This window comes from Scyliorhinus torazame, chromosome 16 (genome assembly GCF_047496885.1).
Source record: "Scyliorhinus torazame isolate Kashiwa2021f chromosome 16, sScyTor2.1, whole genome shotgun sequence".
NCBI lineage: Eukaryota > Metazoa > Chordata > Chondrichthyes > Carcharhiniformes > Scyliorhinidae > Scyliorhinus > Scyliorhinus torazame.
In genome coordinates this window covers 79,194,727-79,210,199 of record NC_092722.1, presented here as the reverse complement: position 1 = coordinate 79,210,199, position 15,473 = coordinate 79,194,727, and the positions used below count along the sequence as shown (strand labels likewise).

The window sequence follows — 15,473 nt, the reverse complement described above, 5'->3', positions numbered from 1 at the left end:
ACTGCATCCCCCACACTATGTCCCGTCCAAACTCCCATGTTCAGCGCCCCACCCCTATATGGTTCCCGCGCTCCCCCCCACCCGCCGCACCGGTCCACAGGAATGAAGCTCCGGAAGACCTGCTCCCGGAGTCCACACCTGTGCCTGCTCCGGACCCACTTCCACAGCGACCCGAAGCGGCTGCAACACCAGTGCTTCGGTGGTCACAACGTACGATCCGGGCACCGGACCGACTGAATCTATGAGCCCGTCGCCCCCGCCGGACTCCATTTTTTAATCAGGGGGTGAATGTGTTGAATGTATAATTACTGATAATTCACCAGTGCACTGTGTTATGTTATTAACCCTGTGGGCTCTACCTATGGGCCATTGTGTGGCTTCACCCACAGGGGATATGTTGGGGCATGTACGGGCTCCGCCCATGGCTCCACCCCCTTTACAGGAAGTATAAGAGCTGCTGACCTGCGGGGCCGCCTTCAGTATTGTACCGGTCACAGGCAGGCTCAGTTCTAAGCTGATTAAAACCACGGTTTGCTTCTCCACGTGTCTTCGAGTGAATTGATGGTCACATCACCCATCTTCTTCCCCTCCTCATCTTCTCCTACCCCCCTCCCCATCTTCTCCCCCCTCCCCATCTTCTCCCCCTCCCCATCTTCTCACCCCTCTCCATCTTTGCCCCCCTCCCCATCTTCTCCCCCCTCATCTTCTCCCCCCTCCCCATCTTCACCCACCCCCTCCCCATCTTCTCCCCCTCCCCATCTTCTCCCCCACCCCATCTTCTTCCCCCTCCCCATCTTCTCCCCCACACCCCATCTTCTCCCCCCTCCCCAACTTCTCCCCCTCTCCCAATCTTCTCTCCCCTCCCTATCTTCTCTCCGCTCACCCCATCTTCTCCCCCCCCCCCCCCATCTTCTCCCCCCCGCAGCTGACCCTCGCTCACTCTCCCTCCTTCTCCCTCACTGTCTGTCTCTCTCCCTCTCTCGGACTCTCTCCATCAGTATCTCTCTCTCTGTCTCTCTCACTCCCTCTATCTGTCACTTTCTCTCCCTCAGTCTCTCTCTTTCTCTGTCTCTCTGGCACTCTGGTTCCTTGCACCCTCTGTCTCTCTCTCTCTTGACTCTCTCCCTCAGTCTCTCTCCATCTCTCTGTTCCTCTCTCTTGCCCTCTGGTCTCTCTCGCCTTCTAACTCCCTCTCTCTCTCACTTTCCCCCCTTCCATCTTTCTCTCTCTCTTCCCCTGTCTCTCTCTCTCTGAATCCCTCCCACCTTCACGTTCTTTCAGACATTCCACAGGTATGCTCAGACAGCCACACCTTCCCCAGGAAGTGAGCCTGGGGGGTGGGGAATGAGAGCGACTGAAGAGGCCTTTCTTGAAAGGTGAGTTGCTGTGGCTTGAATCTGGAGATGGGAGGTTCGGGTGAGGAGGGGAGGAATCTGGGAATGGGGCAAAGCCAGATACAAAGGGGAATCGGTGTATACTAGTGTCACCCCCACCCAGCCAACAAAACCCTCCCCTGTGCACTCCCTGGGGGGCAGGGAGTTCTCCCCCCCTCCCCCCCCCCCAACAAAACCCTCCCTTGTGCACTCCCTGGGGGGCAGGGAGTTCTCCCCCTCCACCCCCCCCCCTCCCCCAAACAAAATGCTCCCCTGTGCACTCCCTGGGGGGCAGGGAGTTCTCCCCCTCTCCCCCCCCCCCAACAAAATGCTCCCCTGTGCACTCCCTGGGGCAGAGCCTTCTCTGGGAAGAGGCAGTGAGGGAAGAGGCAGTGAGCTCGGGAAAGGCCTGTGAACTTTGAACAACTTCAACTAACTTTCCAACTTCTCTCAGTGTTTCTGTGAGATTTGGTTATTGAGGGAGGAGTTAGGGAATCAGCCCTGTGTACAGAAAGCTTTACTCTGTATCTAACCCCGTGCTGTACCTGTCCTAGGAGTGTTTGATGGGGACAGTGTAGAGGGAGCTTTACTCTGTATCTAACTCCGTGCTGTACCTGTCCTGGGAATGTTTGATGGGGACAGTGTCGAGGGAGCTTTACCCTGTATCCAGCCCCATGCTGTACCAGTCCTGGGAGTGTTTGATGGGGACAGTGCAGAGGGAGCTTAACTCTGTATCTAACCCCGTGCTCTACCTGTCCTGAGAGTGTTTGATGGGGACAGTGTAGAGGGGGCTTTACTCTGTATCTAACCCTGTGCTGTACCTGTCCTGGGAGTGTTTGATGGGGACAGTGTGGAGGGAGCTTCACTCTGTATCCAACCCTGTGCTGTACCTGTCCTGGGAGTGTTTGATGGGGACAATGTAGAGGGAGCTTTACTCTGTATCTAACCCCGTTCTGTACCTGTCCTGGGAGTGTTTGCTGGGGACAGTTTAGAGGGAGCTTTACTTTGTATCTAACCCCATGCTGTACCTGTCCTGAGAGTGTTTAATGGGGACAGTGTAGAGGGAGCTTTACTCTGTATCTAACCCCGTGCTGTACCTGTCTTGGGAGTGTTTGATGTGGACAGTATAGAGGGAGCTTTACTCTGTATCTAACCCTGTGCTGTACCTGTCCTAGGAGTGTTTGATGGGGACGGTGTAGTGGGAGCTTTACTCTGTATCTAACCCTGTGCTGTACCTGTCCTGGGAGCGTTTGATGAGGACAGTGTAGAACATAGAACATTACAGCGCAGTACAGGCCCTTTGGCCCTCGATGTTGCGCCGACCTGTGAAACCAATCTAAAGCCCATCTACACTATTCCCTTATCGTCCATATGTCTATCCAATGACCATTTGAATGCCCTTAGTGTTGGCGAGTCCACTACTGTTGCAGGCAGGGCATTCCACGCCCTTACTACTCTCTGAGTAAAGAACCTACCTCTGACATCTGTCCTATATCTATCTCCCCTCAATTTAAAGCTATGTCCCCTCGTGCTAGACATCACCATCCGAGGAAAAAAGCTCTCACTGTCCACCCTATCCAATCCTCTGATCATCTTGTATGCCTCAATTAAGTCACCTCTTAACCTTCTCTCTAACGAAAAATGTCTCCAGTCCCTCAGCTTTTCCTCAAAAGATCTTCCCTCCATACCAGGCAACATTCTGATAAATTTCCTCTGCACCCTTTCCAATGCTTCCACATCCTATAATGCGGCGACCAGAATTGCACGCAATACTCCAAATGCAGTCACACCAGAGTTGTACCTGTCCTGGGAGTGTTTGATGGGGACAGTGTTGAGGGAGCTTTACTCTGTATCTAACCCTGTGCTGTACCTGTCCTGGGAGTGTTTGATGGGGACAGTGTTGAGGGAGCTTTACTCTGTATCTAACCCCGTGCTGTACCTGTCCTGGGAGTGTTTGATGGGGACAGTGTAGGGGGAGCTTTACTCTGTATCTAACCCCGTGCTGTACCTGTCCTGGGAGTGTTTGATGGGGACAGTGTTGAGGGAGCTTTACTCTGTATCTAACCCCGTGCTGTACCTGTCCTGGGAGTGTTTGATGGGGACAATGTAGAGGGAGCTTTACTCTGTATCTAACCCCGTGCTGTACCTGTCCTGGGAGTGTTTGATGGGGACAGTGTAGAGGGAGTTTTACTCTGTATCTCACCCCGTGCTGTACCAGTCCTGGGAGTGTTTGATGGGGACAGTGTAGAGGGAGCTTTACTCTGTATCTAATCCCGTGCTGTACCTGTCCTGGGAGTGTTTGATGGGGACAATGTAGAGGGAGCTTTACTCTGTATCTAACCCCGTGCTGTACCTGTCCTGGGAGTGTTTGATGGGGACAGTGTAGAGGGAGTTTTACTCTGTATCTCACCCCGTGCTGTACCAGTCCTGGGAGTGTTTGATGGGGACAGTGTAGAGGGAGCTTTACTCTGTATCTAATCCCGTGCTGTACCTGTCCTGGGAGTGTTTGATGGGGACAGTGTAGAGGGAGCTTTACTCTGTATCTCACCCCGTGCTGTACCAGTCCTGGGAGTGTTTGATGGGGACAGTGTAGAGGGAGCTTTACTCTGTATCTAATCCCGTGCTGTACCTGTCCTGGGAGTGTTTGATGGGGACAGTGTAGAGGGAGCTTTACTCTGTATCTAACCCCGTGCTGTCCCTGTCCTAGGAGTGTTTGATGGGGACGGTGTAGTGGGAGCTTTACTCTGTATCTAACCCTGTGCTGTACCTGTCCTGGGAGCGTTTGATGGGGACAGTGTAGAACATAGAACATTACAGCGCAGTACAGGCCCTTTGGCCCTCGATGTTGCGCCGACCTGTGAAACCAATCTAAAGCCCATCTACACTATTCCCTTATCGTCCATATGTCTATCCAATGACCATTTGAATGCCCTTAGTGTTGGCGAGTCCACTACTGTTGCAGGCAGGGCATTCCACGCCCTTACTACTCTCTGAGTAAAGAACCTACCTCTGACATCTGTCCTATATCTATCTCCCCTCAATTTAAAGCTATGTCCCCTCGTGCTAGACATCACCATCCGAGGAAAAAAGCTCTCACTGTCCACCCTATCCAATCCTCTGATCATCTTGTATGCCTCAATTAAGTCACCTCTTAACCTTCTCTCTAACGAAAAATGCCTCCAGTCCCTCAGCTTTTCCTCAAAAGATCTTCCCTCCATACCAGGCAACATTCTGATAAATTTCCTCTGCACCCTTTCCAATGCTTCCACATCCTATAATGCGGCGACCAGAATTGCACGCAATACTCCAAATGCAGTCGCACCAGAGTTGTACCTGTCCTGGGAGTGTTTGATGGGGACAGTGTTGAGGGAGCTTTACTCTGTATCTAACCCTGTGCTGTACCTGTCCTGGGAGTGTTTGATGGGGACAGTGTTGAGGGAGCTTTACTCTGTATCTAACCCCGTGCTGTACCTGTCCTGGGAGTGTTTGATGGGGACAGTGTAGGGGGAGCTTTACTCTGTATCTAACCCCGTGCTGTACCTGTCCTGGGAGTGTTTGATGGGGACAGTGTTGAGGGAGCTTTACTCTGTATCTAACCCCGTGCTGTACCTGTCCTGGGAGTGTTTGATGGGGACAATGTAGAGGGAGCTTTACTCTGTATCTAACCCCGTGCTGTACCTGTCCTGGGAGTGTTTGATGGGGACAGTGTAGAGGGAGTTTTACTCTGTATCTCACCCCGTGCTGTACCAGTCCTGGGAGTGTTTGATGGGGACAGTGTAGAGGGAGCTTTACTCTGTATCTAATCCCGTGCTGTACCTGTCCTGGGAGTGTTTGATGGGGACAGTGTAGAGGGAGCTTTACTCTGTATCTAACCCCGTGCTGTCCCTGTCCTGGGAGTGTTTGATGGGGACAGTGTCGAGGGAGCTTTACTCTGTATCTAACCCCGTGCTGTACCTGTCCTGGGAGTGTTTGATGGGGACAATGTAGAGGGAGCTTTACTCTGTATCTAACCCCGTGCTGTACCTGTCCTGGGAGTGTTTAATGGGGACAGTGTAGAGGGAGTTTTACTCTGTATCTAATCCCGTGCTGTACCTGTCCTGGGAGTGTTTGATGGGGACAATGTAGAGGGAGCTTTACTCTGTATCTAACCCCGTGCTGTACCTGCCCTGGGAGTGTTTGATGGGGACAGTGTAGAGGGAGATTTACTCTGTATCTAACCCCGTGCTGTACCTGTCCTGGGAGTGTTTGATGGGGACAGTGTAGAGGGAGCTTTACTCTGTATCTAACCCCATGCTGTCCCTGTCCTGGGAGTGTTTGATGGGGACAGTGTAGAGGGAGCTTTACTCTGTATCTAACCCCGTGCTGTACCTGTCCTGGGAGTGTTTGATGGGGACAGTGTCGAGGGAGATTTACTCTGTATCTAACCCCATGCTGTACCTGTCCTGTGGGTGTTTGATGGGGACCTTTTATAGAGTCCAACTGCTGTAATGTAATAAGGCCCGAAAGGCAAAAATAATTCTTTTTTTGTTTTTGTGAATGATGAACTGCTACGTTTATCTACACGCAGCAGGAGTGTATCCGGAATCCTCCTCTTAATCTCGCGTGATGCATGGTGTGTCAACTAAGCAAAAGAACACAAAGTAACTGAGGGACAAAACAAAGGGGGTTGCTCCAAAATAACGAGTGGAGCACAGCTGAAAAAGAGTGAGAAGGGAAATTAAAGCTTTACCAAACCCGTCTGCAGTTTATGAACATGGAGATAAGGCGGGGCATGTTGAGGTATGTTAGCAGGTCAGCTCTGGAGGGATTCAGCAGTAAGGGAAATTGTTCAGGTAAGGGATAGGGCAGGGAAGTTGGTGGTGGCTCCGGATCTGATTAACAAGGTTTTTGAGGAGTTTAAGAAAGGTTGTTCAGGTCAGAGCCACCCGGCGGAGACCGTGAGATGCAGGAATTTCTAGATGGGTTGGAGTACCCTAGGCTAGGGGAGGGGGACAGGGCTACATTAGAAGGAGCGATAGTGGAGCAGGAGATAAAGGATGCGATTGGGTGGATGCAGTCGGGGAAGGTGGCGGGGCCGGATGGGTTTCCGGTGGAATATTATAAAAAATTCAAGGACAGGTTGGCACCCCTGATGGTGGGGATGTTTGAGGAGGCGATAGGGAAGGGGGTGTTGCCACAAACTTTGGGGCAGGCATCGATTTCACTGTTGCTAAAAAAAGATAAGGATCCAACGGGGAGTGGGTCGTATCGGCCCATATCGCTTCTGAATGTGGACGCAAAAGTATTGGTGAAGGTACTGGCGGGTAGGCTGGAGGAGTGCCTCCCGAAGGTGATAGGTGAAGATCAGACAGGGTTCGTGAGAGGGAGGCAGCTCTTTTCAAACGTTAGGAGGGTTTTGAACGTCGTTGTGGCACCAGCAGAGGGGAAGGAAACAGGTGGTTGTGGAACTGGACGCTGAGGAGGCGTTTGACCGGGTAGAATGGGGTACGAGATGGCAGTTCTGGAGCGGTTTGGGATTGGACCAAGATTTGTGAACTGGATAAAGCGACTATATAAGTAGCCGAGGGCGAGTGTCCGCACAAACAACATCAGCTCGAGATACCTTTCTCTCCACCGTGGGACGAGACAGGGATGTCCTATGTTCCCCCTGCTGTTTGCACTCATGATTGAGCCGTTGGCCATCGCATTAAGAAGTCCGGGGGTATGGAAAGTAATAGTGCGGGGGGGTGGAGGGGGGGGGGGGGATAGAGCATAGGGTGTCCTTATATGCCGACGACTTGCTGTTACATGTGTTGGAACCGAGTGTGTCGATAGGGTGAATATTGGAGCTGCTTCGAGTGTTTGGGTCTTTCTCGGGGTACAAGCTAAATCTGGACAAGAGTGAGTATTTTGTGGTGTCTCGTCCAGGGGGTGTGGGGGGCTGCCATTCCATAGGGCAGGGACCCACTTTAGGTACCTGGGGGTGCAGGTTGCCCGGGAGTGGGGGGGCTCCGCAGGTACAACATTTCAAGTTTGGTGGGGAGAGTGAAAGCTGATCTGGCAAGGTGGGATGGTCTCCCTCTGTCACTGGCGGGTCAGGTACAGGCGGTTAAAATGAATGTGTTGCCGCGATTTCTGTTTATTTTTCAATGCCTGCCGATTTCCCTGCCAAAGGCTTTTTCAGAGAGATTGAGGGAAGGATTACTTCGTTCATATGGGGAGGGAAGGTGGCCAGAGTGAGAAAGGTGCTGCTACATGTTCAGTAATGGGTTAAGAGACATTGCAATTAGTTGTCTCATTTATGTTAAGTATCCATTAATTGACACTGATATATAAAGGGGCTTCAGGTGGCCTCTGTCAGGTGATGTTTAATGAGAGTTTTGTGCAAAGGCTGTTGGAATGAAATAAATGTGTGTTTGTGAAAAAGGAACAGAACTTTAGACTCTTCACATCACAGCAACTAAAACGTCTAACAATTGGTAGCAGAAGATGGTTGCTGTGTAAATGTGAAGGGTTGAAAGATACAACTTTTCCAGATCAAACCAAGGAGTGAGTGAGAAAAGATAAAAAAGGGATATATGGCTAAACCGAGGATAAAGATGGCTGGATATGACTATCCTCCCTTATTTTCTGAAAGGGAATTGTACGACCAATGGAGAAGTGCAGTAGTTATGTGGACTAAAGTAACTGCTTTGGGAAAGAGAAAACAAGGTATGGCATTGGCTCTTTCTCTACCATATGGCAGTAAAATCCGAAACAAAGTGCTTTCTGAGCTGGAATTGGAAGAGTTAGACTCAGAAGAAGGTCTGGAGACTTTATTACATTATATGGATAAGATTTATAAGAAAGATGACTTGTTAAGTGTGTATGAAGCATGGTCGGATTTTGATAAGTTCCGTAAAATGCAGGATATCTCCATGGAAGACTATATAATGTAATTTGGCAGACTATATAAAAGGCTGGAGAAACACAACCTGGAATTTCCACAGTCTGTGTTGGTCTTTAAATTACTTGACTGTGCTAGAGTGAGCAACATGGATAGGCTCCTGGTTTTGACAGGAGTTCAGTTTACTGATAAGGATACCTTATTCGAACAGATGACAAAAGCTTTACAAAAGTTTCTGGGGAAACATTCGATTCCGATGGCTCTGATGACCCAAATAGGTCATCCTGCAATAAGGCAGAATATGGAAGATACACTACTAACAGGATGGCAAAATCGTATGGCTACGAACAGGGCTCAAGACTATAGAAGGAGACCGAGACAAGGAAATTATGAAGACAGAGCTTACAATAGGAAGATGAACCCCAGAAATGCACGGGGCATGATAAATCGATGTTTTCGATGTGACTCTCAATACCATTATGCTTTCAGCTGTCCTACGTGTTATGATAGAGTGTTTGAAGTGACACATGACACGAAAGAGTCAGAAGAGGAAAAAGATAGTGACCAGAAAGAAGGCATTGTCCTATTGACAAGCAGTTGTACGCCGGTAATGAGGGTGTTGGTTGCAGAATCCTTCAACTGTGCGGTATTGGACAGTGGCTGCACATCTGTGTGTGAATTGACTGGTTAAAATGTTATCTGGACAGAAGGACACCAGCACGACCGATAGTAACCCTACCTTTGGCCAGGGATTTTAACAACAGTGTGGCCATGGACCTTAAGATCTGGGATAAAGCAAATAATATATTTATTTTGTAGATTTAGCAACCAGATTTAGTCCATCAACTATCGTACGAAGTAAAGAAAAGAGTAATTCTGGATCAAATTGTGGAAAAATGGATAGGGACAGGAATGGGTCCACCGGCAAAATTCCTTACGAACAATGGGGGAGAATTTGCTAATGATGAGTTTAGGGATATGTGTGAAAACATGAATATCAGAGTTATGAATACGGCTGCAGAAAGCCCATTTAGTAATGGTGTCTGTGAAAGAAATCATGCTGTCATCGATGACATGCTTCGGAGAATTTTGGCAGATCAACCAAATTGCAGGCTAAATTCAGCTTTAGCATGGTCGGTACATGCAAAGAATTAATTGCAGATGGTTGGGGGCTATAGTCCTTATCAATTAGTGTTTGGTAGAAATCCTAAAGTTCCATCTATTTTGGATGACCAGCCTCCAGCTTGGGAGGGGACTACAATTAGCTCTGGTTTTGATGAACATTTAAATGCATTACATAGCAGTAGCAAAGCTTTTTTGGAAGCAGAAGTCTCTGAAAGAATTCGCAGAGCTTTAAGACATAACGTACGGCCATCAGATGCCGTTTTTCAGCAAGGAGACATGGTATACTATAAGAGAGACAATTCTAATGAATGGAAAGGCCCAGGGAAGATCATAGGCATAGATGGCAAAACAATTATTTTGCAACATGGTAATCAAACTGTTAGGTTACATTCATCAAGGATAATGGGTACAGATTATAAATTTTCAAATTTAGACAGAGCAGACAGACATGACGAGAAACCAGAATCATCTGGTACGCATGTGTTACAGAACTATGAAGACCAGTTAACTGATATAGACAGGATTTCTGTCGAGGAACAGAACACTTCTGATGAATTAGAACAGGCCATTTTTTCGAAAGGGCAACTGCCAAAAGTTGGTACAAAAGTGACATACTTGCCTGAAGGGTCTAGTTAATGGAAGGATGCAACTGTTATTAGTAGAGCAGGGAAGGCCACTGGAAAATATAAACATTGGTTGAATGTACAGCATTCAGGGGAAGGAGTCAAGACAATGGATTGGGAAAACAAAGTTCAAAAATGGGGGGCACAGAAACGCAGTGCCAGTTCAGATAGTACATCGGATAGTGAACAGGTCCGCAGGAAAAGGTCAAGAACTATTGAAAGGACATCCCACAGCAGAAGGGAAAGATCAAGCAGTACAGAACGAGATACCAGGCGGGAGAGGGGACGTAGTTTATCAAGATCTCGGAACATGAGTAAGACTACGAATACTAATAGGAGTAGAAGCCCACATGCACGTGAGATTTTGGTGGCTTCAAATAAATTAGATGAAAAAGTTATCAAAGATGCTAAACAGCAAGAATTGCATAGTTGGAGTGAATTTGGGGTATACACGGAAGTACCGGTTAGGGGACATAGAGCTCTGTCCCACAGATGGATTTGATTGGAAAAGGTTCTTCCGGATGGAACTTATAAGGCAAAGGCCAGGCTTGTGGCAAGGGGATTTGAAGAAAACTTAGAAAATCAGGATTTAAGGGTAGATTCACCGACAGCAGGAAAGGTTATTTTAAAGATCTTCTTGGCTCTATTAGCCAGAAAGGCATGGGAATGCAAATCTATAGATATAAAAGCTGCCTTTTTGCAGGGGCATCAGCTCCAGAGAGACATTTTTCTCCGTCCTCCTAAAGAAGCAGCTAACACAGAAGGGGTACTCTGGAAGTTGAACAAATGTGTATATGGATTAAATGATGCATCTAGAGTCTGGTATTTTTCGGTAAGGTCAGTTTTGTTAAAGTTCGGCTGTTGCCAGTTGAAAGCAGATCCTGCAATGTTTTACTGGCACTATAAAGGAAATCTTTCTGGCCTCTTTATGATGCATGTCGATGATTTTTTGTGGGGTGGGACCAGTGATTTTGAAGCTATTGTAATCTCTGGTTTGAGAAAAGAATTTAGGGTTGGAAGTCAGGCTTCCGATGCATTTAAATATATTGGACTGGAAATTGGACAGACTAAGTTAGGGGCAACTTTATGTCAGCAATCTTATTTGGAAAGCATCAGCCCAATAGCAATTAGTCGTGCCGAGTTTCACAAAAAGACAATGGTTTCAAAGATAGAAAAAGAGCAACTGCGGAGTTTAATTGGGCAACTGAACTGGTTAGGTGGACAGACTATTAGTTGTTTTGATGTCTTAGAGTTGAGTACAAAAATGAATGATCCCAAAGTGGAAGACATAATAAGAGCAAATAAAGCGTTGGCCAAACTAAAAATGCAGGAGTGTGTTTTGAAGTTCCTGGTTTTAGGTGACCTTAGGCACTTGAAACTCATGGTTTATAGTGATGCGTCCTACGCAAATTTATGTGATGGGGTTTCAAGCGCAGGAGGTTTTATAATTTTCCTTTTGGGGAACAATGGTAAATGTTGCCCGCTTGTGTGGGAAACAAAGAAAATAAGGAGAGTGGTAAAAAGCACTTTGGCTGCTGAGACATGAAGCCTTGTAGAGGCGGTGGATATGGCCTTTTATATAAGTCAGATATTGACAGAAATTTTGGGATTAGGGGATCTGGGTAATATACCTATTGACTGTCACATTGACAACAAATCTCTGTGGGAAAATGTGCACTCTACAAAAAGTCTCAATGAAAAGAGGTTACGGTCAGACATCGCTAGTTTGAAGCAGATGTTGGACAGAAGGGAAATAACAAAAATTAAATGGGTCGACAGTAGCTATCAACTGTCAGACTGTTTTACGAAAAGAGGGGCGAGTTCACAGAAACTTTTGGATATTGTTAATGAAGGGTGCTTGTTTCTGTGACTGTTTTTTTTTTCTTTCTCGTCCAAACAAACAAAAAAAAACTGGGAAAAAAAGGGGTGTGGAGGGGTGAATCATGTGTGTGTTTTTGAGTTTCTTGAAATTCTGTTTTCACCTAAGGAAGGGGAGACTGTTAAGTAATGGGTTACGAGACATTGCAATTAGTTGTCTCATTTATGTTAAGTATCCATTAATTGACATTGATATGTATAGGGGCTTCAGGTGGCCTCTGGCAGGTGATGTATAGTTAGAGTTTTGTGCAAAGTCTGTTGGAATGAAATAAATGTGTGTTGGTGAAAAAGGAACAGAACTTTAGACTCTTCATATCACAGCAACTAACACTACAGAGGGGAAGGCAGGCAGGGGGGTTGGGTCTTCCGAACCTGATGTATTACTACTGGGCAACGAATGCGGAGAATGTGCGGAGCTGGGTCACAGGGGTTGATTCCCAGTGGGTCAGAATGGAGGAGAGTTTGTGCAGGGGTTTTGGATTGAAAGCACTAGCAACAGCGCCGTTCCCGATGGTCCCGGGGAAATACTCAGGGAGTCAGGAATAATAGCTTCATTGAGAATTTGGAGGCAGTTTCGCCAACACTTCGGGTTGGGGGCAGGGTCAAGGGAAATGCCAATTCGGTGGAACCACAGATTTGAGCCAGGGAGGTGGGATGGAAGTTTTTGGAAATGGGAGGAGAAGGGGATTAAGACACTAAAAGATTTGTTTCTTAGGGGTCGGTTTGCAGGATTGAAGGAGCTGGAAGCGAAGTATGGGCTGGAGCAGGGGGAAATGTTTAGATACATGCAGGTTCGAGATTTTGCCAGAAAGGAGATACAGAGCTTCCCGGTGGAGCCGGCCTCCACATTGCTGGAGGAGGTGCTGACGACAGGGGGACTGGAGAAGGGGGAAGTGTCGGCAGTTTACGGAGCTATTTTGGAAGAGGGGAAGGCACCAATGAAAGGGATCAAAGCAAAGTGGGAGGAAGAGTTGGAAGAGAAGGCGGATCCTGATAGGTTGGAGAGCAACCTCTCCATCCTGTGCCCTGGCGTGGTGGGGGGACCTATTGGAATTCTTGACTCTTGAGAAGGTTAAGTTTGAACTGAGGGGAAGGATGGAGGGGTTCTACAATTCATGGGCTTTATTCATTATGCACTTTCAAGAACTTGAGAACATCGAACATTCGTGGAGCGGGTGGGTGGGAGGGTTGGAGGAGGAGGGGTGGGTGGGAGTGAGGGGGGGTTGGTGGGGGGGGGGGGGGGGAGGGGGTCTGTGTGTGTTAATGGTGACTATGGGTAATCCCTTATTCCTTTTTGTCATTTGTTTATGTGAACATGCGGACTAATGTTTGGGGTTTGGTGGGAGGGTGGGATCGTTGTTATTGATATTGGGGATTGACATGTTTGTTTCTGATTATTGTTTATTGTTGGTGGGTGTAAATGTGGGAGAAAATGTGAAAAAAGAGGAGAATAAAAAAATTTTTTTTTTTAAAACTCCAAACCCGTCAAATCAAAGTGCGCAAATCAGGGTCAATAAGGCAGTGCAACTCCTGCACTGCCCACCGAGCACGGAAGGCATCGAGTGTGCCCGTGGACACTGCATGCTCCTGCTCCAGTATTTGATGGGGGATAGTGTAGAGGGAACATTACTCTGTATCTAACCCTGTGCTGTATCTGTCCTGGGAGTGTTTGATGGGGACAGTGTAGAGGGAGCTTTACTCTGTATCTAACCCCGTGCTGTACCTGTCCTGGGAGTGTTTGATGGGGACAGTATAGAGGGAGCTTTACCCTGTATCTAACCCTGTGCTGTATCTGTCCTGGGAGTGTTTGATGGGGACAGTGTAGAGGGAGCTTTACTCTGTATCTAACCCCGTGCTGTACCTGTCCTGGGAGTGTTTGATGGGGACAGTGTAGAGGGAGCTTTACTCTGTATCTAACCCCGTGCTGTACCTGTCCTGGGAGTGATTGATGGGGACAGTGCAGAGGGAGCTTTACTCTGTATCTAACCCTGTGCTGTACCTGTCCAGGGAGTGTTTGATGGGGACTGTGTAGAGGGAGCTTTACTCTGTATCTAGCCCTGTGCTGTACCTGTCCTGGGAGTGTTTCATGAGGGCCATGTAGAGGGAGCTTCACTCTGTACCTAACCCCGTGCTGTACCTGTCCTGGGAGTGTTTGATGGGGACTGTGTAGAGGGAGCTTTACTCTGTATCTAGCCCTGTGCTGTACCTGTCCTGGGAGTGTTTGATGGCGACAGTGTAGAGGGAGCTTTACTCTGTATCTAACCCCATGCTGTACCTGTCCTGGGAGTGTTTGATGGGGACTGTGTAGAGGGAGCATTACTCTGTATCTAGCCGTGTGCTGTACCTGTCCTGGGAGTGTTTGATGGGGACAGTGTAGATGGAGCTTTACTCTATATCTAGCCCTGTGCTGTACCTGTCCTGGGAGTGTTTGATGGGGACCGTGTAGAGGGAGCTTTACTCTGTAACAGACCCCGTCCTGTACCTGTCCTGGGAGTGTTTGATGGGAGCAGTGTAGAGGGAGCTTTACTCTGTATCTAACCCTGTGCTGTACCTGTCCTGGGAGTGTTTGATGGGGACAGTGCAGAGGGAGCTTTACTCTGTCTCTAATCCTGTGCTGTACCTGGCCTGGGAGTGTTTGATGGGGACAGTGTAGAGGGAGCTTTACTCTGTATCTAATCCTGTGCTGTACCTGTCCTGGGAGTGTTTGATGGGGGCAGTGTAGAGGGAGCTTTACTCTGTATCTAACCCCACGCTGTACCTGTCCTGGGAGTGTTTGATGGGGAGAGTGTAGAGGGAGCTTTACTCTGGATCTAACCCTGTGCTGTACCTGTCCTGGGAATGTTTGATGGGACAGTGTAGAGGGAGCTTTACTCTGTATCTAACCCCATGCTGTACCTGTCCTGGGACTGTTTGATAGCACAGTGTAGAGGGAGGTTTCCTCTGTATCTGGTCCCATTCTGTACCTGTCCTGGGAGTGTTTGATGGGAACAGTGTAGAGGGAGCCTTACTCTGTATCTAACCCCGTGCTGTACCTGTCCTGGGAGTGTTTGATGGGGACAGTGTAGTGGGAGCTTTACTCTGTATCTATCCCTGTGCTGTACCTGTCCTGGGAGTGTTTGATGGGAACAGATTAGAGGAAGCTTTCCTCTGTATCTAACCCCGTGCTGTACCTGTCCTGGGAGTGTTTGATGGGACAGTGTAGAGGGAGCTTTCCTCTGTATCTCACCCTGTGGTGTACCTGTCCTGGGAGTGTTTGATGCGGACAATGTAGAGGGAAGTTTACTCTGCATCTAACCCATGCTGTACCTGTCCTGGGAGTGTTTGATGGGGACAGTGTAGAGGGAGCTTTACTCTGTATCTAACCGGGAGCTGTACCTGTCCTGGGAGTGTTTGATGGGGACTGTGTAGAGGGAGCTTTACTCTGTAACTAACCCCGTGCTGTACCTGTCCTGGGAGTGTTTGATGGGGACTGTGTAGAGGGAGCTTTACTCTGCATCTAACCCATGCTGTACCTGTCCTGGGAGTGTTTGATGGGGACAGTGTAGAGGGAGCTTTACTCTGTATCTAACCGTGTGTTGTACCTGTCCTGGGAGTGTTTGATGGGACAGT

The 15,473-nt window shown here is 48.3% G+C and overlaps 1 protein-coding gene across 1 annotated transcript in view; it reads left to right on the top strand.

Annotated features, from left to right (window-relative positions):
* The first annotated feature begins 1,125 nt into the window (after positions 1 to 1,125).
* The window catches only part of LOC140392266 (uncharacterized), a 54,852-nt gene continuing 40,504 nt past the window's right edge, over positions 1,126 to 15,473 (top strand). Inside the window, exon 1 of the mRNA XM_072477582.1 lies at positions 1,126 to 1,376. Coding sequence (XP_072333683.1) covers positions 1,345 to 1,376 — 32 coding nt within the window. The 5' untranslated portion in view covers positions 1,126 to 1,344. The remainder of the gene's footprint in view (positions 1,377 to 15,473) is intronic.